Source organism: Sinocyclocheilus anshuiensis, unplaced genomic scaffold (genome assembly GCF_001515605.1).
Source record: "Sinocyclocheilus anshuiensis isolate Anshui unplaced genomic scaffold, SAMN03320099.WGS_v1.1 scaffold1430, whole genome shotgun sequence".
In the NCBI taxonomy this organism is placed as follows: Eukaryota; Metazoa; Chordata; class Actinopteri; order Cypriniformes; family Cyprinidae; genus Sinocyclocheilus; species Sinocyclocheilus anshuiensis.
The window spans coordinates 252,684-280,675 of record NW_015555721.1 but is presented as its reverse complement, the minus strand read 5'-3'; the positions used below and the strand labels follow the sequence as shown (position 1 = coordinate 280,675).

The window sequence follows — 27,992 nt, the reverse complement described above, 5'->3', positions numbered from 1 at the left end:
ATAAAACCGAGAACAACAACAAATGACACATTTCTTTGTATTTAATTTCTTTTTATAAAAAAAAAAGGAATGAACTAATGTATGTACCTACATTAGTGTTTGGGATTGTACCGATTTAGCACAAGTAGCTTGCTACTAAAACACAAGGCTATTGCACACAAGACATTCTATACATATACACAATACATACATACTTTACACAGATACATACATACATACTTTCATATATTTATCATATAAAACAAACATTGTTCCACAGGGTAGGCAATGTTTTACATTGAATGGAGTGATAGGGATGCTCACACAGGCTTAAACACTTCATGCATTAAAAAAGAAAGGAAGAAAAAACAAAATGCATTAGGCCGGTATTGGAAGAGCTGCCAAAGTGCTTTCTCTGCTGAACTAAGGCGATCAGCAGAGGAAACTAAAACATGTTGGGATTAAACGGCGAACGATTATGCGAGTGAAAGTGTTGGATTGATGATATTAACGTATCAAGGTCAGTCCATAGCAACAGGAAGAAGCATTGGAAAACACCGGACTTCCTGTGGTTACAGGAAGTTTAAAGTTTCTTCAGAAGACTTGTGAGCCATTAAAAGACAGCATATATGCCTTCAAAAGAGAGAAAGGCACGCTCAATTTGTCCTAATCTCAGAGTTTCCTGTCTTATCAATGGCGTATTGATTTCAGTTAACTTTAAATGTCGTTAAGACTTCACAGTGAGTGCCCGTTCTTGTTGCTGCAAGCTCAGTAATCAACAGGAGAACAATGATGTTCGGTAATACTGTCGATCAGCGAAAATGTTCGCTCGTAACACTTCATTCTTATATTCAGTTCCATTCGTCAAGAGGGCACGAAACGAAGCACACGCTGCCGCGGCGACGCTACGGCATTGTCATGCCAACACAACCAGCGTTTACATCGAGAGAAACTCATATCAGGAATTCAGTAATCACATTCTGATTGTGCTTTCCTCTTAGGAAAAATTAGGAATGTAAAAAAAAAATAGTAAGGGACAGTGAGTTTAGATGGACAAGATGGTCAAAGAGGAGTAACATTGACAATTGTACATAGGGTTGCCATACATATTAGTTTTTACACAGGTTAGACTTTCATGCAATACAATGAAGCGGAATACTTTTATTGTCAAACGGTAATCAAAGGGTGTTATGTATATCAAATAATTCGATAAATACGTTAGGCGAGGTTCTGCAAGCATGCATGGTAGTTTGGCTCACATGGAGTGCATTGTCGATCCTTACATTTCATCTGTCCACTCGAATCTCTGAACCAGTCTACTTGAGGATAGGATACAACTTGTATGTGACTTCTGGTAGCTTGGTCAGCATATGAGAAGCATGCAATCCCAAGCTGCCTAGAAGTCTACAAAGTGCAACTTTGATTTTTCATGTTTTGTCAAAGAGCTTAAACGCATATTCCTATTTGAATTTGGCTTTCTTTCATTTGCCTTAAAATGCCAAATACGTGGTAAGGAACTTTTGCAAGGATAGAAGCAACAAAGGACACATGGGAGTTCTGGTAACACAGTTCTACTCTACAGTAGAACTCTAGCACAGAAATCTACTCTAAATGTCCGAGTCCAAAGACATTGAATATGATTCTCGTTTCATCCATGAGCTCTCTGAACACTTCTATCTTCTGTGCCTTGCCTCCAAGATGGGGTCTCCCCTTATCTTCAAACACCTGAGGAGACGAAATCAGACACAAGTAGTGCAGTCCTGCATGATGGGAATTGACTGATGTTCATGTTTGTTGGTGCAGTGTTCCATTGAACTCGAGCTCTTGAGTGGCACCATGCAGCGGTGAGGAGGCCGGCCACAATTGAGCAGCCCCCAGCAGCAAAGCACCCTGAGGAACTCCTTCCTCATGTCCTTACTCCTCAAAGTGTAGATCAGCGGGTTCAGTGCCGAATTCAGTGTGGCGAAGCCAAAGAAGACGGCAGCATTGTTGAGGATAGGACACTGTTCCATCGTACAGGAAGTGTCCAAGAGAAGGATGGTGAAGGCGGGCAACCAACAGATGATGAAGACGCCCAGCACGATCGTAACAGTCTTCAGGAGAGCGTAAGCTGGAGAATTGGTGGCCTCTTGGTGGCTGGTACGCACAATAAGGTAGATGCGAACGTAAAGGATCACAATGGACAGCAAGATTATAGTAAAGATGGTGACGACAAACAGGATGTAGTATCGGGAGTTGAGAGGCAGGACAGCGGAGCAATCCCCCAGGTTATTAATACAGTTCCAGCCGATAATAGGAAGACCTCCCAGAAGGATGGACATCACCCAGCACGTTCCAATCAGAATGAACATGCGGCAAGTTTTGTTGGAGCCATAAACTTTGACCTTGGTGATGGCGATGTAACGCTCTATGGCGATGGCCAGCAGGCTGAAAACTGAGGCAGCCAGTGCGATGAAAGCAGTCCCTTCTCGTATGAACCACTGGACAGGCACCAAATGAAATGTCCTAGGGCCTGACAGGAAGATGTTGGCAATATAAGCGGAGCCAGCCAGTAGGTCCGAGAAGGCCAGGTTTCCGATGAAGAAGAACATGGCCGAGTGGAACTTCTTATTTCGAAACACGGCAATGAGCACCAGGAGGTTTTCCAAGATGATGATACTGCAGATTATGACAAATAAAATGTTCAGGGAGCTCAGGCTTTGTTTACTCTCCGTGCGGTCTTTTAATTCCTTCTGGCTCATGTTCTTGGCAATGCGATAGTGGACCTCTATGAGGGTCTTGTTGAAGTATTGGGAGTATTTGCTCATGGTGACAGTTTGGCAAAGCCCTGCAACGGTACGGCCAGTAGTCATTCAGAGGGCAGCTTGTCTGGGCCAGCAGGGGCACAGGAAATGAGACGCCCAGCCCGAAGTCACGTCTCAGGGGCCCAGGAAGCTCCTCGGTGTCACCTGGAAACAAACACAAAACAGAACGATTACTGCCAGGCCAAAGGTAAAAAGGGACCAATCACAAGTCAAATTGAAACTTAAAAGGGCTGTAATTTCTGCGCCAAGCAATCTGTTTGAGTGGGCCGGGCATAACATTAACCGGTTTGGACAGGACTATCTGTGTGTCCAAACAATGGAAGATGGGGGAGTGTTCGTTTAAATCTAGTTTTTGCAATCAAAGCTGGTCAGCAGTGTTAATTTTGTTGACGAATAATTTATCATTTTTTGTCACCATTGAAAACGAGGCGATAACGAAATAAAAACTCTGTTTGAATGACAAAAACAATGCCGAAAATCTACTGACATTTTTGCAAACGAATAAAAACGATGAAAATGTTAGGGAGGGGCGATTGGACAGAAATCCAGTAAGAACAAATCTCCTGCGTGGAAAGGAGGGGAGATGCGTGCATTTGAACTGTAACTCTCTGAACATAAGGTTGCATACACTTGCTGCACGTCTCATAAAATGTAAAAAAGACAGCGTCTGGGAGTAAGAAAGAGCAGACATATGGATAAATTTGAAAAGTATGACGACGCGAAAGAGCACTTAATTCGGTCCGGTTTTCTGAGCGCACAAAGCCGAATCGGCACACGATTACTGAATTCAGTTCTCTCTCACGTCTTAATGGAAAAATACACACAAAATTATCTCAAATTGTCCTTTTTTAACGAGTATTCACGTAAACACACCCAGTTACATCTTAAAGGGTTAGTTCACCCAAAAATGAAAATTAGCCTGTGTTCACTACAGAAGGCCTTGTGAGGCACGTTTTATTATGAATGCGCGCGCTTTATTTGACGACTTGTGGACTGTTCAACTGCAACACCCGTTGATTGCAATGATAGAGCTTGGAATAGCCAGGACAATTTTAATATAACTCCGACTGGATTCGTCTGAAAGAAGAAAGTCATATACACCTAGGATGCCTTGGGGGTGAGTAAAACACAAGCCAGTTTTCATTTTTGGGTGAACTAACCCTTTAAGTGAATGCAAACTGTTGTGAGAATATCGGATGTGAGTAACAGTATATTGAATCCGTTTGCATTCAGTCTTAAAGGGACAGCAGACTAATTTATTTGCTGTTGTCTGTGTCCTTATTGTTAACGAAACAACAAAAGTGAATTGCTCACCTAAATTACTCACTGCTCTTGAATGAATCACTTTAGTAGCCCTAATAAGGATTAATCTAATTTGAATGTACATAAATATATATGTAAGCTTGAAAGAATGAAGGATGTTGTATGCACATAGTTATAAAGAATACATATTATATAACCATTGGTATTTCATTTGGTATTTCAAAAGAAGACCATGTTCTTTGAGAAGTGGTTTTATTTAATTTTGAGATAAAGACGTGTCAAAGCAGTTAAATCTGTGTCTACATTCATTGCATGTTCAAATCATTCATATTACCAGATGTTTTGTCCGGGAATACATTTTGGAAAATTTGGACATTTGAGAGAAATGCTTAATAAATGCATTACACTGTAACTAAACCCATTAGATTTTAGTTGACTAAATCTACTGCAGATTTAGTCAACTAAAGTCTTATGACTAAAACTAAATCGAAATTAGCTGTCAAAATTAACACTGCTGGTCAGCCTGTGCACATGAGGTCCTGTTTCCACCTGGTATCAAAATGTGTTTTCTGTGATCTGACTGCAAATGGTCAACCTAGTTGCATTACCATTTCCACCTGGTATTAACATGCTTTTCAAATGTGTCTCCACTGACTATTAGTGTTCAGATTTCATCAAGACACTCCCCTCATATTTTGTCACACTCTACTTCATTTTCACAGGAGTGCCACACGTATATGACTGATTGAACGCAGTTTTGTTACACATCTTACAAGTTAGAGTAACACTTTAGTATAGGGACCAATTCTCATTATTAACTAGTTGCTTATTAGCATGCCTATTATGAACAAATTGTCTGTTTATTAGTAAAGCACATATTCTGCATAACCATATTCTACATCCCTAATCCTACCTAATACATACATTTACCAACTACCTTACTAACTATTAATAAGCAGCAAATTAGGAGTTTATTAAGGCAAAAGTTGTAGTTAATAGTATGTTAATAGCGAGAATTGGACCTTAAAATAAAGTGTGACCCATGTTAGTGGGAAAGGAAGAAAATGAATAGGATAAGAAGGGGGAGCTGTGATTTCTAAGGGACCCCTTTCAAACAGTGTCGCGTTACGAACGTTGTTTAAGCGACATACACCGGTATTGCTGTATTTTAAATATTCATATCATAACAAAAATAAAAACCGGTATTCGGTATGAACCGGTATACCGCCCAGCACTACTATCAAGCTTCCTTTTGGTAGTGTGTGCTAGGTTTTATCTAAAGCACAAGCAGTGGTCCTGCATTGATCAGACGCATGTTGGAAACCAAAAATAGCTCAAGTAGTGTTCTGGAATTTCCCTTCTGAGTAAACGCTACATGCCAGAACTGTCCTTCAGCTACAATCTGTTCTTGCCCCACGAACTAAGATAAAGTGAGAGTTCATGTGACACACAGTCTTCTACACCTACACGTACATTTTTGCAATGCTGGATGCTTACTATTACTATTTACTGACTTACAAAGTAATGTAACCTCACATCACGGGATGAGTAAAACAACGTGACACTGTAACCATCGACTTGTTTTTTGAATGTCTATCACATTTTACAAGAATCACCAAGATCTTTGAAACCAACGACTAGAGTGTCATTTCCACCTGGCCACAAAGGCTATAAACATTTCCCTAATCTAAAATCCCATTTTAACTGCTGATGACTAAATAAACAGAGAAAATGCTGAGAATAATGTTCTAGAATGTTTATTGAGGAATAACTGGTGACAGACTGCTGAACGCATGAAAAAAAATAAAAATAAAAAATAAAAAAATATATATATATACATACAGTGGTGTGAAAAAGTGATATAAACGTATTTGAGTAAAAATGTTCTGTGTGTGTGAGACACAGAGAGTGTGAGCAAGCAAGCATGATTACTCGTGTCTGCCCTGGCTCCAGACATATAGTCACAATATTAGATATAATTACAGTATTTTAGATTTTAGGCTAGACAGTTGCCGCATTCAGCTTTCTGCTGTGGAATAAATTGTGTTCAAATTTGTAAAAGTTCGAAGTTGTCATACAATCTGCTTTTTGGTTCTTTTGATATGGTACACATCTTTGAAATTCGGTTCATCTGAAATAATGTGGAGAAGTGGCATGTAATGCAATGAAAACTATAACTACTTTGTAGCCACACAATTGAGGAAACTGTAATATCCACCATAATACTGTGTTCCCCCACCTATCAGAAAAGTGCTAGACCCCCTTAAATATTTTTTCCAAGAACTACTGGTTAAAAAAAAGAAACTGTTTTCTATATGCATCCTAATGATCTTACTGTGAACAATTCTTTCATGTTTTAATGCTTTAATAAACTTAAATATACGGCAAGCTCTCAATCAGATCTGCCTCCATCCAGTCAACAACTAATGGATAGAATAAAGTCTGCACTCTACATTTTTTCTTTTGATAGTCCATTTTACTCTGATGTGCCACATTACAGAGGATGTGGTACTACTTCCATGACATTGCGACTTTAAATTACAGACTTATATATGACATTTACATGTCACAAAAGAAGATATTTTGAAGAATTTTGAATAACCAAACAGTTGTTGGTCCCCATTGACTTCCATAGTAGGGAAAGAAATACTATGGAAGTCAGTGGAGACCATCAACCTTTTGATTACCAGCATTCATCAAAATATCTTCTTTTACGTTCAACATAAAAAATAAAACTCATACAGGTTTGGAACGACATCAGGGTGAGTAAATGATGACAAAGTTCACCGAAAAATTTAAATGATCTCTTTAAGAGATATCCAGTAGATACCAAAGTATACAGTCACAATCAGACAACAGAAAAAAATGTCATTTATGGCCCAGTGGTTAAGCAAAAATGCTATATGTAGAGCGTTTTGTCTCGTTCTGATCTCATCGTCTCTTAAACTCCACCTTAATTTCCTGTCTGCTCTCTACTGTCCCAAATGACAAAAACCCAAAAAGTGTATCTCACAGTACTTTCAGTGAACTCTGAGAACAACAGAATGTGCTTTAGTGTATACTTACGTACTTTGGTAACTATCTACCTATATATTATAGACAAATCAAAATATTAAGCCACAGTATCCCTAGGCTGATGGTTACACAGAGATATGACTGAAAGATTGCTCGAATGTAATTGTTCTTGACAAATGAGGACCACTGCCCAAGACACCATCAGCACAGCCAAAGCCTCAACACCGAAAGACGCAAATCCTGAGCAAATCCAGAGTCACTGTAGAGACTATGCAGCCATGTGGAATGGCATCTGGAGACAAAGGCAGGAATCTGAGACATCTGTGTGACGCACACACCTCACTTCAACATCACTGTTTGCTGCACACAGTTCAAAACCCTTCACACACATAATCACAGATGCCGACTTATGTAAACATACCAGGATGCGCGTCTCAGTCACCTATAAGAACACAATAAGCTACAGCTGCGTAGACAGTGGCACAATCCTGCTGCCAAATGCCAATAATATCCAGCAAGGCCATTTCCTTGAGCAGCAGTGAAGAACAATGGCCTCCTTGTCCAGGTTGCATCTCACTTGATACTCTCTACTGGTACACTGGTCCAAAATGGCACCAAACGTAAGCCGTCCCATTCGAACTATTTTCAAGTAAACACATTTTTCACACTGTAAACAATCAACAGTTTATACTGTCAGACCAAAACTTAAATCACCCATTAAAATTTGTGAGTCGCCTTCTCAGAAACCGACAGATGCATTTCAAAACAGCTCTACTTCCACCACCCACCTAAATTTCACTCTCGGAACAGGTTTGAGTGGGTAGTTTCGCTGCTGACAACTCATGTTTGTGATTTCACTGGGCCGTCTGCAAGGTCCTCGGTGTTACTGTGGAGACCTTTGCCGCCTTTCATCTAGGGATTTGACAGCATGTGAAACCTGATGGTCTGGTTTGTCTGCAATGCCGTCTCCGGCCTGCCCCACTTCCCCACTTACTCCGCCCGCCATGTCCTTCAACGGGACGCCAGATCATCCTGTCTAAATAATGACTCTTTTGTCTCTTCTTCTACAGAAAAACCATATTCATCATACTGAAAGATAAACGTGACCCTGGACTTAAATTTTTTTTTTTTAATTGCGATTTATACATCATCTGAAAGCTGAATAAACCAGCTTTGCATTGATGTATGGTTTGTTAGGATAGGACAATATTTGGCTGAGATACAACTTATTTGAAAATCTGGAATCTGAGGGTGCAAAAAACTCTAAATATTCAGAAAATTGCCTTTAAAATTGTCCACATTAAGTTCTTTGCAAGGCATATAACTAATCAAAAATTAAGTTTTCATATATTTACGGTAGGAAATTTACAAAATATCTTCATGGCACATTATCTTTATTTAATATTCTAATGATTTTTGGCATAAAAGAAAAATGTATCATTTTCACCAATACAATGTATTTCTACAAATATACCTGTGCTACTTATGACCGCTTTTGTGCTCCAAAGTTGTCCAAATGAAGTTCTTAGCAATGCATATTACTAATCAAAAATTAAGTTTTCATATATTTACGGTAGGAAATGTACAAAATATCTTCATGGCACATTATCTTTATTTAATATTCTAATGATTTTTGGCATAAAAGAAAAATTGATCATTTTCACCAATACAATGTATTTCTACAAATATACCTGTGCTACTTATGACCGCTTTTGTGCTCCAGGGTCACAAATAAGATGGAGGGCACGTAGACAAAACTGTGACTGCATCTCCAGTAGCAGGTCTCCACAGTCCAGCTAGCCAACAAGAGCAGTCTTCCTGTACACAACTACACTACTACAGGCCAAAAGAAGCTCTTGTGGTGTCAGAAGACTAACATCCTGTTCAGACTTGATAGCTGACTGGTGGAGAGCAAGACAGTTAATGTGGGAAAGGTTTGGTGGAAGCGAGAGACACAAAAGCAGAGCAGAGGAAGTTTATTCGGATTCTTACAGGTGTAATACGTGCGGCAGGAAACGTACTGAAGCACAGCAGCAAGCCGCTCGTTTTGTGGCAAAAGTGCAACGGATATACTTACATAACTTAAAGAAATCGTTGTAGATTAAACGGTTGTGGTTCAGAATTTACTCATCATAAAGGTCGCTCTTACAGTTCTTATGACATGCATATGATCACGTTCCGACTTCAGTGAAACCTGAACTTAGGACCCCAGTCTCGGACAGGACCCCGCCCACATCCCCATGACAGCTCGACAAAGGCCCCAGGTGTTGTTTGCGCTTCCCAGCAATATCTGATAAGCCCCAATTAGTAAGCGGCATCTGAGCAACCATGCTTCCCACAACGCACCTGTTACCTAGCATCGGTTGAGCACCATTTGCCTCGTTCTCCAGAGAGATCTTTGAGACATCTTTGCCAGTTGCACAAACCGTCAGCAACCACACACTTGGAAAAAACCCAGACACAACAACACGCAACTGACAGATGTTTCACTTCAGCTTAGTATGTCTGAAAGCAGGTCTGTTTAGGTGTTGTTTGTTAGCATCCTTTTTTTCACGCTTGCTTCGTGCCACCTATTTTACTCATGCTTAAATGTCGACCTGTCTGCGGTGTGTTATAAATGGATGAGTAAAGTTCTTTTTCTGCATAATGGCTCTGTTGCGCTCTGTAAAGTGCTTCAGACATCGACACGCTACTAATTCTACATCCTGTAGTCGTCGTGATAAGTAGCACCATCCACATGACCACATTTTTTTCACTTCTACCACAAATGCACCATTACACACAGCTTATTCTTGGGGAATTTTATAATACAACAGGTTAATGCAAAACAGGGAACCGCAAGTCATATAAACATGTGCTAAAGAGCAGTCAGAGGTGACCTTTAACAGAACAACAGTAAGGCGAATTTGCAAACTGTAACCTTCAAAATGTTCGAATGCATTTTAGGCGGACTGTAATACAAGTAATATCAAAATACAATCAGTTTATAGCACGTGATCAGTAAACTGATTCTACCTTGCCCCGGAGAGCTGTGCAATTACGTCATACATAATTGTATTGATTGGCCAGCTAGGGCTGGTTCTATAATATCAGATGTAAGAGGGTAAAAAACAGAGCACTTACAGGAGGAGGGTGGGAGGAAAACGGGGGAGGAAAATTCCATCTGTTGCATTAAGCCAAAAGAGTCATGAGTCAAAGCTAGTCAATGCAGCGAAGGTGATACAACACAGAGAGTCCCAAGACCACAAAGCTCTATTCAACACACTCTCATTCCACCCTGCTAATGACCCAGCTCTGATATGTACTTTACAGTCGCCCACTTCTATGACTGGAAAAATTGGGCTTTGCCAGTTTATAAACCAAATAGCTCTGGTAATGGATTCTAATTGGTTAACAGTACACCGTGCTCCACACGTGCTATAATATATAATATAGTCATAGTGTAACACCAGTCCACCATATCACTGCACAGCTCCCACAGGATTGTTATTTCTGTTGCATTTCTGTAATATTTTTCGAAGTAAGGATGGATCCAGAATATATATTATTAATACCATATTGGTTATCTGCTGATATTGGTTAGTGCTGGATATATATTGGCTGGTATTGGATATTTCATTATTCCCAATTCCCCAGTTGCATTAGATTACCAAATAGATAATGAACTAGGCATTTTGTTGGCCATGCCTAACAATGTCCTTTAGCTGAGATATTATTCACAAAATGGCACAACTTTATAGCACCTTTTTGCTTAAATAAACAACAAAACGCATGCAGCGTTTAAGAAGTTTCATCTAAAAGGAACAACACAGGTTAAATTCAAGCCAAGCTCTGTATCTGTGGCAAGCTGTTGATTACTACAGAAAATAATGCTTAGTTTGAAGAAAAAAAAAGCAACAACATGTACAGTACCACCTAAAAGTTTGGGATTGGTCAGATTTTTAAATGTATTTGGAAGAAGTCTCTTAAGCACACCAGGCTGCACTTATTTGATCAAAAATACTGTAAAAACAGTAATATTGTGAAATATTATAAACCCTAAAACAGACAACAGTTTACAGATGTTTTTCAGTGGCAGCAGAACTATGACTAAACTTTTGGGTGAAACTTGTTTACTTTTTTCATACTTTTATTACTTGTGGGAAAACTTGAAACACTTTTAAATAAGTATAAAGAATGGCATTGGTTTTGTACATTTAATTTTTGTTTAACGTTATTAATAAAAATGTTGTTCAATTAGCATGTTTTTGTGTTTTGCTTTGGTACCGAAATTGGTACCGAGAACCGTGGATTTTCACTGGTATTGGTACCGAATACTGAAATTTTGGTACCATGACAACACTAATTACAACTTTAAAAAAGTTGTTTCTATTTTAAATTATATATTTCAAAATGTAATTTTATTCCTGTAATGGCAAAGCTCAATTTTCAGCAGCCATTACTTCAGTCTTTAGTGTCACATGATCCTTCAGAAATCATTCTATACCTCAAATTTTTGTGGAAACCATGATACAAAGAAAGTTCAAAAGAACAGAATTTATTTAAAATAGAACTATTTTTTTGAACATTATAAAATGTCTTTACTGTCTTTAAAAAGTTTTTTGCTGACTCTCAAATGTTTGAACTGCAAGTGTATGTACAATGGATGTCTTCCATGGTAAGTGCACAGCTGTCAATGCATGTTGGTGGGATTTTATAAACTGAGGTACAAGTAAAAAATTATGTAATGTGGTAATCTACAACAATGCTACGGTCTATAGAGCCTAACGTGCATTTGACCAGACCATTCCTTCATAAACCACAGCAAATAAAACACGAATGGGCTTATACTGCATTGTCCGTTGGCAGAAAAAAAGTTTGTGGGTGAAGTTTTATCCACAAACACATAGAGAAACCACTTGGTGTAATGTCTTCAGATTGCACGCTGACCCATAATACAATACCACTACAGCTAGCTGTGCTGCATCTGACGCTGCATGTAACCCCATTCTCACGAGTCAAGACACATGTGGGCAGGCTGAAGCAAGTCTTAGCGCAAATGCATGCCGACCAGCCTTGCACACTGGTGCCACCTCTCTGCAACAAGCCTGGGGCCTGCTCTAACTCTTTCACAGAGCGTCTCTCCATGCATCGATTAGCTCTGCGGAAGCGGCAACATTCCTAGAAACGAAGTGTATTTTTAAAGTTATTAACATCAGAGTTCTCGGACAGAGACAGCACTCCTACAGCGCTGAGAGACAGACTGTGATGTAACAGATTGGCCTAAAACCAAAGCATTGGTAATGACATTAGTAATGACTTAAGTAGAGCAGGGGTACGTTTTCGATACCTTTGCAATGGAACCTAGATATAAAAGCAATTAAAATATTAATGATCTTTTTAAAAGTTTGTTTTCGATATATTATAATCACTGTTGGGCAAGTTACTTCCAAAATGTAATACATTATATATTACTTATTACTTCCTTTTAAAAGTAATTAGTTACATTACAATATTACTGTCTCTGAATTGTGATGCGTTACACTACTTTTAAGTTACTTGTGAGTTACTTTAACTACAATTAAAATGAAAAAAAAAAAACTAGTTCAGAATATTAATAAAAACTATTAATATCTCTATAAATAACATTGTTTTTAATTGTATGCAAAACAAGAATGAAAAATATAAGTTGCTAAACAAGCCAAAATGAATTAGTTTAAAGCGAAACTGAAAGCAAACGCCTTTGTTCTCACGCAGCCTACTTCTATCATTCGAATCCAAATGTTTCCATATTCGCGATGTATTTGAATGCTAAACTATTAGCCTATTTAGTATGTAAACCAGACTTTTGTAGGCTACTTAACGCGCTTTCCGAAAAAAAATAAAAAAATAATAATCACACTCTTCACATGAACAAATATGTGCTTGGCCCGAGCTCAGGCTGAACGACACGGATTGTACGGACGATTTTAATTAACCAGTGTATCTATATTTGGTTGAGAGTATTTTATTCTGATAATGAACGGCTGCAATGTTTGCAATGCTGTATGAGTGTGCGTGAGGCGCCGGCGCAATCGAACAGCGGAAACATAAAATAATCCGTAATTTTTGGTCATACAGATCCTTCGAAACTGCAATGTGTTTACTTTTATTTTAGGATAAAATTGTCATCTCGCTTGTCATCTCAGTTTCCTTTCCGTGAATTTTTGCGCCACAAAAATGAGCCAAACTCAGCAGCATATTTGACATTATTGTCTTTTTTCTTTCGTTTTGTTAATCCGTTAATTATTTGAGTCAAATATATTTCGCGTATTAATTCCTTTTATATGTAGACTATGATTTAATAAAAACAAATTGTTCTTTTTAGTTAAACTTAATTTCTGTTGCTTGTCTGCGCTCATCCGCCGCATTCTTTCTCTTCTCCGACCCCGCAGTATGCCCATCTCACAAATGTAGAATCCGTCTCAGTCATCTCAACTATCGAATTACAGCAACAGGAAATAGACAAAGTATTTTACCCGTGGAATTTATTGTCTGGTGCTGTTTTGCGGTGTTGGTAAATTCACCACTTAATTTTGAGTTAAAATATGTTGTTGTAACGTGCGTTACTGAGATTGTAACGAGTAATAATATTACCTAAATTGTATTAGTAATGCGTTATATTACTGCGTTACAGCAAAAAGTAATATACTACTGTAATATTGTTACTTTTGTAATGCGTTACTCCCCAAACTGATTATAATTAAATATATATAATTAGAATTTATATTGTAACTGTACTAAAATCGAAGCAAATTATCAAAATATTATTTAGAAAATATTTACTTTGTGTGTGTTGAGAGTATTTTAGTATTTTAGAGCAACAAAGAATCTTAAATTATTACTCTGAGTAATGTTAAATGCATACATTTAAAAAATAAACATTTTAAAAGAAATTCTTTCCTTTTTTTTTGTATAGCATTTTCATAATACCTTTACAAAACAGTTTTACGGAAAATATCATCTTACAACCATGAACCATCAGTAAGCAAGTTAAATGCAATAAAGGTGTCTCTTCACTACATAAAAATCACTTAGCAAGTAATGCTGCTAGGAATAAAAACATGCAAATAAATAATAATTAATAATAAACTTTTTTTTCTTACTCTTAAAAACTGAAGTTGTCAAGAGAATGAAATACTCATTATTAATCTAATGGTTTTTGACCAGTCGTATAAAAAAATTAAAAGAACTGACTGAAGACTGAAGTAGTAGTTGCCATGTAAGTTTTCCCCTTATATTTTCCACACACTCTCTACTAGAATCATGAAATATTTGCTTATTCAAATTTTTTTTTGAACATACATTACATGTTTTGTGTGTGAGCAAGTTTTGGGAAAGTTTTAGGGAGTCTGGGGGGAGATTTTCCTCTTCTGACTCATCTGTCCTCAGCAGCAGACAACCAGCCTCCCTTTCAATGATTTCCACTTTTATCTCCAGGACATGGATGTGCACCAGGCGTTTAGATAATGATGTCTCAGACATCTCGGAAACAAAACCGAATAACACAGCAAATGACAACGTTATCCATTTCTCATCTGCACATTCAAACATATAGACAGTCACAACACAGACGTACACAAAACTATACCGTCTCAAGATATTACTACTGTTCATCATACTGCAATTTATTTACACGTGATGTTGAGAAGCAGTAGCTAGTGGAGTTCTGGGAAAAAAACAACTCTGAGATTTAACCACAGATACAACGCTGGTTTCAGCTGCAATACACACTCAAACGTCTTCAAACGGCAAGAAAGTGGCAAAAATCTTTGAACAGCTCCCAAGTGCTCTGCTATGCAGTTTGAGCAGATACAGGTGATTTGAGAGGGTCTGCCATATCTCACGTTCATGAACTGTGTCTCTGAGAGGAACTCCATAGACATTTTATGAAAAAGCATAAAAAAGCAAAAAAAAAAAAAACAAGTTGCTTAAGTAAGCAACATACAAGCTCTGATGCAATTATATAGAGCTAGTGTGATTTCAGAATCAACAGTACCTCTAGAGCATGGAATAGCATAAGAGAATAATATTTTCTCTTCTGCTGACATTTTTAGATGTGTATAATGAAAGATGAGACAGGAAATGAGAAGAGGAATCATGCAATAATACAAGCCAGACATTGCACTAGCATCATTGGTCAAAGTGTCAGACCATGCGGCCACCCACTAAAGACACTTTCTACAGCCACCCACTACACTCTTAAAAATAAAGGTGCTTCACGATTCCACAGAAGAACCTTTACGTCTAAATGGTTCCATAAATAACCTTTAACATCTGAAGAACCTTTCACTATAGTGCCACAGAAAATAATCATTTAGGTAAAAGTTTGGTATTCAGGAGAAAATGTAAGGAATACACATACACACACACACACACACACACACGATCACTCTTAAAAAATAAAGGTTCTTTATTGGCATCAATGGTTCCACGAATGGCTTAAAGGGATGGTTCACCCAAAAATGTACATTTTGTCATCATTTACTCACCCCCAAGTCGTTTCAAACCTGTATGAGTTTCTTTCTTATGTTGAACACAAAAGAAGATATTTTGAAGTATGCTGGTAATCAAAAGGTTGATGGTCCCCACTGACTTCCATAGTTTTCTTTCTCTATGGAAGTCAATGGGGACAAACAACTGTTTGGTTCTTCAAAATTCTTCAAAATATCTTCTTTTGTGTTCAACATAAGAAAGAAACTCGTACAGGTTTGGAATGACATGAGGGCGAGTAAATGATGACAAATTTGTAATTTTTGGGTGAACCATCCCTTTAACATTAATAGTTCCATTGCACAAAAAGTTATTTAGATCAAAAAAAGGTTACTTTTTATTAACATTAATTATTAAAATACCAAGGGAAAAAATGGCTCTTTTAAGAACTGTTCTCTGAAAGGTCCTTTGAGGAGCCCAAATTTGATTTTCTAAGGCATCACTACAAAAAAATTAAATAAAAAAGTAAGCAGTTCCAAAACTTTTGGAAGCTTTATTTTCAAGAGTGATGCTGAGGTGATATTTGGTAGTTACTATGCAGTAACTGAAGTGTGTTTCTAGTTTGTTTGCTAGGATGTTCTGGGTGTTTGTTTACTGGCTTCAAGTCAAAATTCTCCAAGTCTCTAAGACTTCATTTGTATGAGACAATCATAAAAAAATTGTATGACCCAAATGTAAACCTGACCATACAGTCCAACCCCTTTTGCCAGTTGGTACAATATCTTACAATTTCTTCCTCTCATAAAAACTATGAATTGTCATGAGTGTGCTGGATGAACTGGTCTTTAGATATGGGTTGTTAAACACAAAGTATACTTGAGTTTTAATGCGTTTGACACATGCGCACTAGAAAGTTTCATCATTGTCTAGTAGTCACAGAAGTGCGGGTGTCTATTATTGTTGGAGTCTCCATCAGTTTGCTGCTGTTTGGGGAATCATTCATGTTCATAGTTACGCATGGACATTTAACAAAGGGTAAGGGGGTTTATTCAAATCACTTATTTTCTTTACTACGAGCAACACGAATTGTGATACTTAACTTAGTACTAATTAGTTTCTTATTTCAAAAGACCAGCTTTGCCACTGAAGAACAAACTGACATCAATCTACATGTCTTTACTTCTCTCAATTAATTCGGCTAATTACGTCTTTGTTTTGACTTTATGTAAAGCCCAGGCACCCTTTCATGGCCAGGAGGCAGTGGCAGGGTGCCACACAGACTGTGTTCTGTTATAGTAATCCAGCACGATTTGGAAAGTTGGGTATACGATTGTCCTCAGCCGCACGGGGGAGGGGAGGAAACAGACGGGGGAGAGAGAGAGAGAGCTGCTATTCCACTCAGCTTACATTTAGCCCCATTATTTCCTGGTTACAGGAAATGAGGAGCTGTGTATAAAGAAACATAGTGGAATGGAGAAACCCCCAGTGTGTAGCACGTTTTGGACAGTCAGGGTAGTGCTGGACTATACATAAAATATACATAGTAATTTATTCTGATATATTTACAATAGAATATGTAATGTAATATGCATGCATTCAAACACTACCGTTCAAAGGTTTATGGTCATTAAGCAACACAAGTAACATTGTTATCCTAAGGCTGCATTTATTTGATTAAAAATACAGTAAAACAATTGTGAAATTGTGATATAATATTACAATTTAAAAGAACCGTTGATCACACTTTATTTTAAGGTCCAATTCTCGCTTTTAACAAATCATTAACTACGACTTTTGCCTCAGTAAACTCATAATTTGCTGCTTATTAATAGTTAGTAAGGTAGTTGTTAGGTTTAGGTATTGGGTAGGATTAAGGATGTAGAAACAAGCCATTAACTATGACTTTTCCCTCAATAAACACCCAATTTGCTGCTGCTTATTAATAGTAAGTAAGGTAGCTGTTAAGTTAAGGTATTAGGTAGGATTAGGGATGTAGAATATGGTCATGTAGAATATGTGCTTTGTAAGTACTAATAAACAGCCAATATGTTAATAATAGTTATGCTAAGCAACTAGTTAATAGTGAGAATTGGTCCCTATACTAAAGTGTTAGCATGTTTTCTATTTGAATATATTTTAAAATGCAATGTATTCCTGTGGTTGCAAGGCTAAATTTTCAGCATCATTACTCCAGTCTTCAGTGTCACATGATCCATCAGAAATCATTCTAATATGCTGATTTAAAAACAGTAACATTTTTGTGGAATCTGATTTTATTTTATCAGGATTCTTGCAAAAATAAAAAGTGCAAAAAACAGGATTTATTTGAAATAGAAATGTTTTGCAACATTATAAATGTGACCCTGGAGCACAAAACCAGTCTTAAGTCGCTGGGGTATATTTGTAGCAATAGCCAAAAATACATTGTATGGGTCAAAATTATTGATTTTTCTTTTATGCCAAAAATAATTAGTATATTAAGATCATGTTCCATGAAGATATTTTGTAAATTTCCTACTGTAGATATATCAAAACTTCATTTTTGATTAGTAATATGCATTGCTAAGAACTTCATCTGGACAAATTGAAAGGTGATTTTCTCAATATTTAGATTTTTTTGCACCTTCAGATTCCAGATTTTCAAATAGTTGTATCTCAGCTAAATATTGTCCTATCCTAACAAACCATACATCAATGGAAAGCTTATTTATTCAGTATCTCAATTTGACTGGTTTTGTGGTCCAGGGTCACAAATGTCTGTACTGCAACTTGATCAATTTAATGCATTATTTATAAATAAATTTATTAATTTAACTATTAATTAAACTTTAGCTGATTATTGCTGTTATTATAATAACAATTATCAATTATTCTTCATTTAGTACAAATATGATATAACTTAAAATAGAACTTTATTATTTTATACTAGCCTATATTTTTCACTTTTTGCTTTAAACATTTTAAATCTACTTGGCTAATGGCTGAGAAGTCTTTTCACTTTTGTGATCCCGATTCTTTGTCGTCCCCCAACCCCCTACGGTTTAATGTCTACTGCATAGATCAAAGGAAAGGCCCACAAAAGGGTGATTAAAAAACATCAGGAAGGATTAATTTAGAACCACAGCCATGGTCTCGCCGTCTCTAGTGCTCATTAGATAATGAGCTAATGCAATAGTACTTCATTATTTAATCTTCCAGAGAACTTACTGCTGGTTTAGGCATGTCTAGACGTTCAAGGATGAGATCTCCACACATCAGCAGGGCACAGGAAGACCATGTAAATAAAAACTACAATTTGCTGAATTATCACCGTCAACCATAAAGTAAATAAATAACAACCAAACTGACAAACCAAGATAAGTGGTTTAACGCTGCAGCAGGCTACCGGTATAAAGGCAAGAATCAGTTAAATCTAAACCACAGAAGATCAAGTTTCACAGGTTTGTTTTTTCTCACACTCTTCTGCTGTTGTCCCGACATAGGAAGTATTCTTTAATGAAAGGTCCTAGAACAGAAATCACGCTTGCTTTGTTCTACAGCCCTGCTCCTGTTCCCCCATAACGCAAACCCCACCCATGCTCATATTCTTCTGCTTTATTATGGGATGTGTGTGTGTGTCCCTTGTGTGCGCGCTCATGTTCTAGACAGACGAAACACTGTCAGATCTTTGTGACAACACTGTACCGTTGTGCAAATGTGACCCGCATGCGTTCCTCGTATGCGTCAGTTGTGTATGGGACAGTCGAGGGGTGATAATGTACCGTATGTGCTTGTGGGTGGGTGCGTTTGGGGGTTGAGGGTGTGAAAAAAGAGGGGGAGACTCCACAAAGGAAACAGGCACCCACACAGATGAACAAAGCAGTCTTGATGGCCTTTTGTCATACGATGCTGTATTATGGTCTGGTACCTTTCATCCAACAATGATGGAAGGGATAAGAAACAGGGTGGGGGAGAACTGGCCAGTGTGCCTAAACTATAACAGATCCACTCTGAGAGACTCCGTTTTTGTGTTTCTGGGTGTGTTTAGATTGAAGTATTCTTTGTATTAAATGATGATAAACACAAGTACTGGCTTTGTTTCAAAAATGCACAATGATCTTCCATCTTTCCCAGACCCTCCTGACATATTAGAGCACGTCCCTTTGGGACGATAAAGACTGGATTGCCTCACAGACTGTCTGTCATGGTAAAAATGAAAGTTTTACTTCCTCTTCTATAATCTTTGACTATAGTCAAAATCTCAATGGCATATATTGCTCTTTGTCAGAAGTCTTTTTAAATGTTTACAACTGAAAACACTACTAAAATATTGGGTAGATATACAGTGCAACATAACTATTTTCCAAGGAACTTTTTTTTTTGCTTTTATCTCAAAGACAATATAAAGACTGGATTGCCTCACAGACTGTCTGTCATGGTAAAAATGAAAGTTTTACTTCCTCTTCTATAATCTTTGACTATAGTCAAAATCTCAATGGCATATATTGCTCTTTGTCAGAAGTCTTTTTAAATGTTTACAATTGAAAACACTACTAAAATATTGGGTAGATATACAGTGCCAACTACAATTCAACATAACTATTTTCCAAGGAACTTTTTTTTTGCTTTTATCTCAAAGACAATATAAAATTTAATTATTTAATTTTGCAAATAATACGTCTTCATAATATCATGCTTACTATTTTTCAGAGTATGAATGCCTTTAAACATATATAGCTTGCAGGGATCATCATATTTTCAGGTCCTTTTTTGATATCAAAAAGCTTGAAACACTAAACACTAGACCATCCTATTTTGCATTTACATTCCCACTACTAGTTAAAAGTGTTTTGTTTTGGACATACCTTCATTGATTATATCTTTGAATCAGGACTGCCACTGGTGCTCTCAAAAATATCTGGTGCATGTCATTTTATTGCCCACAGGGTGTGGTTTAGTTATCGATCCAAAGCAGATCAAATTCAACAAGCTAATCAGTGCTGGATATGTTACAGGGGGAAGTCAGAAATCATATCATGTGGGCCTTTAACTGTATTACTGGCACAGCAAGCCGTAAATCTAATATATGACATTGTCTGAATATGTTTTTCTGCAATATTGAGTTTCAGGGTCTGGGCTTTGACATGTCTGCGCATTTGTGTTTTGTTTTCTATCACCACACATAAGTCTTACCAGTGACCCGTGCGTTCGCCGCGGGTCATTTCAGAAGACATTCGTAAAAACCCCTCTTTTCATCGTCGAGGGAGACGAGACTAGACCAGACTTACCAATTTCAAAACATCAGCGCTTTATTTGACTGTTTAAGAGAAGTGAGAGACCATTCCCCCCCCCCAAAAACGTTGTTTTAGTCTACATGTTTACCACAAGTTCTGCAAGACCGCCAACCGTTTCATATAGTTTCAGTAAAAAGACGAGATGAAGTTGTGCAACATCTGTTTCAACAAATGATTGCAAAAAAAAAAAGAAGTGAATGCAACAACGTCCCACCAGAGAGCACAGATCTAGGCCATTCTCATGCAAAAAGCCCCAGTGTGGGCAGGATCCTTGTCTTTCTGCCTCTCATGGACATTCATGACTTTGCGTTAGCATGAGGATGGGCCTGATCCTATCACAGATGCCACGACTGAAAGAACAGGTTTGATGGACAAAGCCCCCCTCCCCTCCACCCTCCACAATTTAATCTGCCAAGCTCTAGCCAGCAATCCAGCTCTTCATTCCAACAGGGCTTCCTCGGTGGGCTTCTTCCAGGTGCACAAACAAAGGCAGTCAGAGTAACAATACGCTGTCTATCACGAGGGGGAGGGTGTGCGGGTCTGGCATGCCGTTATCTCTTTCAGTACCTGCTGGAAACTTAATGCAGTTGGACAGACTGATGCCCGCTAGACATTTGAAAACCACACTGTGACCACATCACTACATATCCAGCACTTTATGGAGTACTTCAAGCCACAAATCATTCAGAAATGTTTTACGGCTCACTAACACAAAAATGATCTCCAAACCTCTTCGTGGCCAGGAAAATTGTTAACATTATCATAGCACGAGAGAGAGACAGATTTACAAAGGAAATGCTGCTGCCGCAAGGCTTCTCTAATCTTGAGAGTTGCGTTGTCATTTCAACACTTGGGTTCTCACTTGGATTTGCTTGACCAAGTCTCTACACGGTACCAAAGTTAGCCCAAAAATGGAACGCCTGTAATCATTTACTCATCCTCATGTCATTCCAATAAATGCAAAAGAAGATATTTTGTGAAATGTCTCGGAGGGTTTTTTTTTGTAGATACAATGGAAGTCAATGATCTCCAATGCTGTTTGGTTTCCATCGTTCTTTAAAATATCTTCTTTTGTGTTCAGCAGACATGAAGGTGAATAAATAATGACAGATTTGTTTTATTTTTGGGTGAAATAATACATTACAATTTTTTTTAAATTAACATGCATAATCTCAACAATATGCAAAATTAACATGTCATTAACATAAATGTCTCATGAATTTTGATGATTTCTTGCTCTCGGCAGCCAGTAATTCACTGCACAAAAACACACTGTGGGTTGACACAAACCATGACTGTCCTCCTTGCAAGTTAGCCAAAATTCATTCTAGGGTAGATGGTAATTTTTTATTTTACAAAATGCTGTAAATTTGAATAGATGCACATTGACGTCGATAACAAAAATTTCTTTACAAATTCCTAATTATTTTGCTATTCGAACTATGCACACTTATATGATTAGTTGCACTTTATTGTTTGAGTCTGCAACACTTTCGGGAACTGATGTGCCACTGAAACATATTAAATGCAATATATTGCCCAAAATACACCTTCCTGTTGCTATTCCGAAGATCTGTGTACACCTGCATCAATGTTAAACCGGATCTGCTGTTCTATTGTATATGGCAGATTTATATCAGTCAGGTGATGTTTTGCAAAATTAAACCCATAAATAGTGATTTTGCACAGATGCAAGACATGAATAGAAAGCAAGACCTTTAGAAGTTCTTCCATGACTCGAAACGCTATCTGTCCTAAAATGGACAAAGTCTTTGCCCTAACTGAAACGCAGCTCAGTAAATATTTAGAAAGTTTCCCCTGAGCCTTGTGTGAGACAGACAGATTGGGCTAAGTGACTGTGCTGTATACAACATAAATTTACGGGATTGTGTTTGTGATTGTCTCAACATTAAATATGTACGCTACTGTACAGTTGCATCAAACATGCAGTCTTAAGTCTAAAAGTTAGCAGCACAAGCAAAGGCAATGCATTGCTGTGACACTCCCAGTTCTTGGCACAAATACTGCTAGCTCCATACAGCCGGCTGTGAGTTGTAACTTGCTCAGCGGCACCCTCTAAAACAGAAGGCGTTTATTTTGTCCCAGCTGCCACACCCAGCAAAAGTGTTTTTCGGCTGAGGAAAGATGGCATGCTGCCTTATAACAGTGCAAGCCCTAAAGCACTGGAAACCCCGGCCTCTATTAATATCACCAAAGATGGTTTATTATTGATTGGTGTGATTGAAAAAAAAAAACGCTGCCCTGGTTGACCAGACATGCATTGATCCCTAAGGGTCATTCTTCCCTGAACAACAAAACATATTGGTTTGCCAATGATGACTATGTTCCATTATACCTTCGAGCACAAATATCTTTTGTCCTTAAAGAGAAAGTACACACAAAAAAACTCATTATTTTCTTAACTGCACGTTGTTTTAAACAAGGTGATTATCCTAGCCTCTCTTTTCAAAATAATGAAAATGAATAAGTCAAGCTGTCAAGCTCCATAAAAGACAGAATTGTTCATAGTAACACCCTATTGTATGGCATCGCTACAAAAACACCAATTTGGAGCTTCACAGAGGATCTCTACTGGGCTGACAACACCACAGCACTGGCCAAGAAAGCACGACTTGACTTGACTTGACTTGACTTGACTTGACTTGACTTGACTTCTATTTTTTAGGAGCGTATTGACTGAAAATCTTGACATTAGCTTACCAATTTGTGAACAAATCGTTTTTTGAAGTCAGATATGAATTCATTCATGAATTTATTTATTTTATTATTATTTATATTAACACTAGTTTAAGAATTCCTGTTTGAGCAATTGATGTGTGTCCTGAAGAAGGCTGTTTTGCCAAAACGCATAGATCTATACTAGTTGTAATGATTTAAGCCCAGTTCGAGGCTTTTTATCTTACCACGTGAGTGCTTTGGAAGTATTTTGTCTACATCATTCATGAATTTAGTTGAACGAGTTCTCAAGTTCACTGGCTTGAAATGTGCAAAAAAAATCATATGGACTATTTTTTGGTGCCACTTATTATTCTTTTTTTATGTCATTTTGGAGCTTGACATCCCCAGTCCTGGTCAAAGAGCAACCAGAACATTCTTCAAAAATTCACTTTATGTTTTCCACAGCTAATACAGATTTGGAATGGCATGAGCATGAGTAAGTGATTTCATTGTTGGGAGAACTATTGTTTAAATGCTCTGCTTGACATCAAGGATACTGTCTTCCTCGGTGAAGTCTCTCTCAGGATGTGCTGCAAGAGTTCTGTGCCTGTTGCCAAAATGCTAAACGCAAGAGTCCTTGAGGGATTGCTCCGCCCACACTGTGACCTGGCCCCACCCTTAACCCCTCATGTGACCAAGCCCAAAAATCCCAAGCTCTCCTTTGAAAAGCATGCAGAAATTCCCATGTGCAAGTGCAAAGCACTCAGTCACAGAATAGACAAGATAATGCAATCATTCCATTTAGAGCTTTTAGATTAATAACTTGACCACGCACACATTTCACATCCCCACTTGAGAATGATGGATGGACAGCTCTCAATGTGATAATCAGCGTTTCCTCTTACATATCGGCTTATCTTGCAGAGGGAGGCATTGTGTACAACAAAAGCAGATTACAAAACATCACAACCCCATCCTCTTTTCTTGTCCTAGAGAGAATGTACAATCAGAATGTACAGTCAGTACCTCAGAGAGGTGCTGTTAGTTAGTGAATGATGATGGCATTTTGGACTAATGGGACAGATGCATTTCATAGCTTGACCTAAATTCAGAAGCCAGCGCAATGGCTTTTCAATGTAGCTTTGGATTCCAGGGGAGACAAAAATCAGTATATACAATAGAGCTGACCTACATCTCTACAATTGTCTGGTTTCATTATAAAAAAAAAAACTGTCAACACAAAAACCTTAAACGACTAGTCTACCCAAAAATGCTAATTCTATCATCATTTACTCATCCGTACAAAATCAGCATGCTTTTTTATCCTTCCAAAAAAATTTGTACCATATTTTTACAATCAAGCGCCATTAAAAACACAACTGGTTCTTGTATGTCTTGCAACTGATTGATATGCATGTTTGAATGTGTGCAAGCATGAATGATGTTTGAGATCAAACAAAGATTATCAAAAAAAAGAAAGTACAAAAAAAAAAATCCAGGGTATTCCATGTTGGCCACTCTTAAAAATAAAGGTTCCAAAAAGGTTTTCACAAAAATTGAACCATTTTTGGTTGCCCAAATAATCTTTTTTTTCTTGGTGAGAAGAACATTTTAAAAATCTAAAAAAAACTTTTTCCACTGTAAAGAACCTTTAGTGGAATGGAAAGATTGCATGGATGATGAAGGTTCTTAATGGAACCATCAATGCTACTAAAGAACCTTTATTTTTAAGAGTGTAGTGTCCATTCAAGGCACAGCAGGTAATATTAAATAAAAACCAGCTGAATCTTCTCTCATGTTGACATGGGCTGAGAGTGTGAACTTGAATGAAGAAAGCCGGTGGTAGTCAGCGGAGACAGCGTGGCTGGTTTTGTTCTGGTTTAATGAAGCATGGCATCACATGATGCCAACGTGGACTACATGCTGCCCATATCAGCTCTGTCTACAGATCGGATCCCAGCGTGATGAAAATCTGCTGTTTTTACTACACCCCACCATCACCTGAATAGACCCCACTGAATAGAAACTCTGCTCTCTCCACATCCATCAATAGATCCAACACCTGATATTCCTGCTCGGCTTCATTTTCCCACTTTAGTAATGCTGTTTCCATCCAATAACTAGTTAGCTCTCCTTTGAAAAGCATGCAGAAATTCCCATGTGCAAGTGCAAAGCACTCAGTCACAGAATAGACAAGATAATGCAATCATTCCATTTAGAGCTTTTAGATTAATAACTTGACCACGCACACATTTCACATCCCCACTTGAGAATGATGGATGGACAGCTCTCAATGTGATAATCAGCGTTTCCTCTTACATATCGGCTTATCTTGCAGAGGGAGGCATTGTGTACAACAAAAGCAGATTACAAAACATCACAACCCCATCCTCTTTTCTTGTCCTAGAGAGAATGTACAATCAGAATGTACAGTCAGTACCTCAGAGAGGTGCTGTTAGTTAGTGAATGATGATGGCATTTTGGACTAATGGGACAGATGCATTTCATAGCTTGACCTAAATTCAGAAGCCAGCGCAATGGCTTTTCAATGTAGCTTTGGATTCCAGGGGAGACAAAAATCAGTATATACAATAGAGCTGACCTACATCTCTACAATTGTCTGGTTTCATTATAAAAAAAAAAACTGTCAACACAAAAACCTTAAACGACTAGTCTACCCAAAAATGCTAATTCTATCATCATTTACTCATCCGTACAAAATCAGCATGCTTTTTTATCCTTCCAAAAAAATTTGTACCATATTTTTACAATCAAGCGCCATTAAAAACACAACTGGTTCTTGTATGTCTTGCAACTGATTGATATGCATGTTTGAATGTGTGCAAGCATGAATGATGTTTGAGATCAAACAAAGATTATCAAAAAATAACTAGGAAAACGAAACCGCCGATCAAGAATCAGGTTTCAAACCCGTATGACTTTCCTTTTTGCCTGGAACACAAAGGGTGATGTAAGGCAAAACAACCAGGCCTCAGTTACCATTCGCTTTTATTGTACAAAAAAAAAAAAACACGCAATGAAAGTGGCACAACCTTTTGTGTTTCGCAGATGAAAGGAAGTCATAGGGGTTTACAACAACTTGAGGATGAGTAAATGATGACAGAATTTACATTTGTGGGTAAATTGTCCCTTTAAGACTCATTCACCAAAAAGTGATATCTTAAGTAGGTTTCAAATAAAAATCCCCCTAAACATTATGTTCCAAGAAACACAAGACAAACAAGTAAATGATGACAGAATTGTCATTTTTGTGTGGGCTATCCCTTTAAGAGACAGACACCAGTCTCAGAGCACTCTGTCCAGCAGCATAATGCCATAATAGAGTCTTTTGTCTTATTAATACATCCTTTAGGAATAATGCCAGTCCTCAACGGCTACAAATGTCGCAAAGCTCCCTGCGTGCTATGAGCTCAGCAAGAACCAGTCCCTGTTGACAAATGAAGAGCTCCTGCAATACACATGAATCCAGCAAGTCTGGATGATACAGGTCAATGTTTAACTGCGCATGTTACACATTACATCGGTGGGCAAACATTTGCGGGCTACTCATAAGGCATGCAAAACGTATGCATGTCACACTTTATATTTAACAGACACTAGAGGAAAAGGCATGTGTCGAAAGCTTTGATAAGACTATCTCACACAGTTCCTTATCAGATGAGTGCATGCGAGAAAGATCACTGAGCTGACGGTGATAGAAACGTGCCTCTGTTGACAAATAAACATCACAAGTTGCTGTTAAAGTGTGAGTTTTGAGAAGGGTCACACATCTGTCTTAAGCATTTGCATAAGAGTGGCCATTAAAATACACAGCTCTATCGCGCTGCTATGAAAATTAATGAGGACATAGAACTATTGTAACACTAAGGGACATTTGACTTCAGTTAGAGATATGGTTATTTGAGCGCTGGGAAACTTACTTACCCCATGTGCGATGCTTGGCAGAGAGAAGAAGCGAGCGCCGATGTTTTTAATCTTCATTTACAACGTTTACATGAGATTCCGTAATTCCTGATTCCGCTTGATCGAGTCTCGAAGGATCCGTCGGGAGAGCCAAAAATAACTGATGTTATAAAAGTAACAACTTTCGCGGAGTCACTGCTGCATGTAATCTAATCATTAACGCAGCCATGGTTAAGATAAACGTCAAAAGGCATGAGAAATACTCTCTAGGTTTGCGTTGACGTCTCTAGGACGCGTCAGGTACGGCTGTACTTGCCGTTTAATTCAGAACTCTGTAATCCACGCGCTGTTCGACTGAACAACAACCTCACGGTCTATGCGCGCGGCGACGTAATGCACACACACTCTCACTCACTCACTCACTCTCTCTCTCACACACACACACACACACACACACACACACACACACTGAGAGCAGCAGCATGGAAGAGCGCAGGATGCCTGGGTAATGATTATTACACCCCTAATTTGCTTGTTAACGAAAATACATGTATTATAAAAACATATATAATTGCAGACGGTCGCAAAAAGATGCTTTCACCAC

General features: G+C 38.0%; 1 protein-coding gene across 2 annotated transcripts; it reads right to left on the bottom strand.

The window, feature by feature from the left end:
- Positions 1-45: 45 nt before the first annotated feature.
- On the bottom strand, positions 46-27,772 carry s1pr2 (sphingosine-1-phosphate receptor 2). Of its 2 annotated transcripts, none has more exons than XM_016465714.1 (2): positions 27,410-27,772; positions 46-2,927 (listed from the first exon to the last, which is right to left on the bottom strand). In XM_016465714.1, the coding sequence occupies exon 2, from the start codon at positions 2,829-2,831 to the stop codon at positions 1,719-1,721; it is 1,113 nt and encodes a 370-aa protein (XP_016321200.1). In that variant the 5' UTR covers positions 2,832-2,927; positions 27,410-27,772; the 3' UTR covers positions 46-1,718. The 2 variants fall into 2 exon arrangements, with proteins under 2 accessions (XP_016321200.1, XP_016321201.1); XM_016465715.1 differs by lacking the exon at positions 27,410-27,772 and adding an exon at positions 14,385-14,427.
- Between the last annotated feature and the right edge of the window lie 220 nt (positions 27,773-27,992).

Coding starts and splice junctions, on each gene's coding strand:
- s1pr2 (XM_016465714.1), bottom strand. CDS start 2,831: ATGACTACTGGCCGTACCGTTGCAGGGCTTTGCCAAACTGTCACCATG.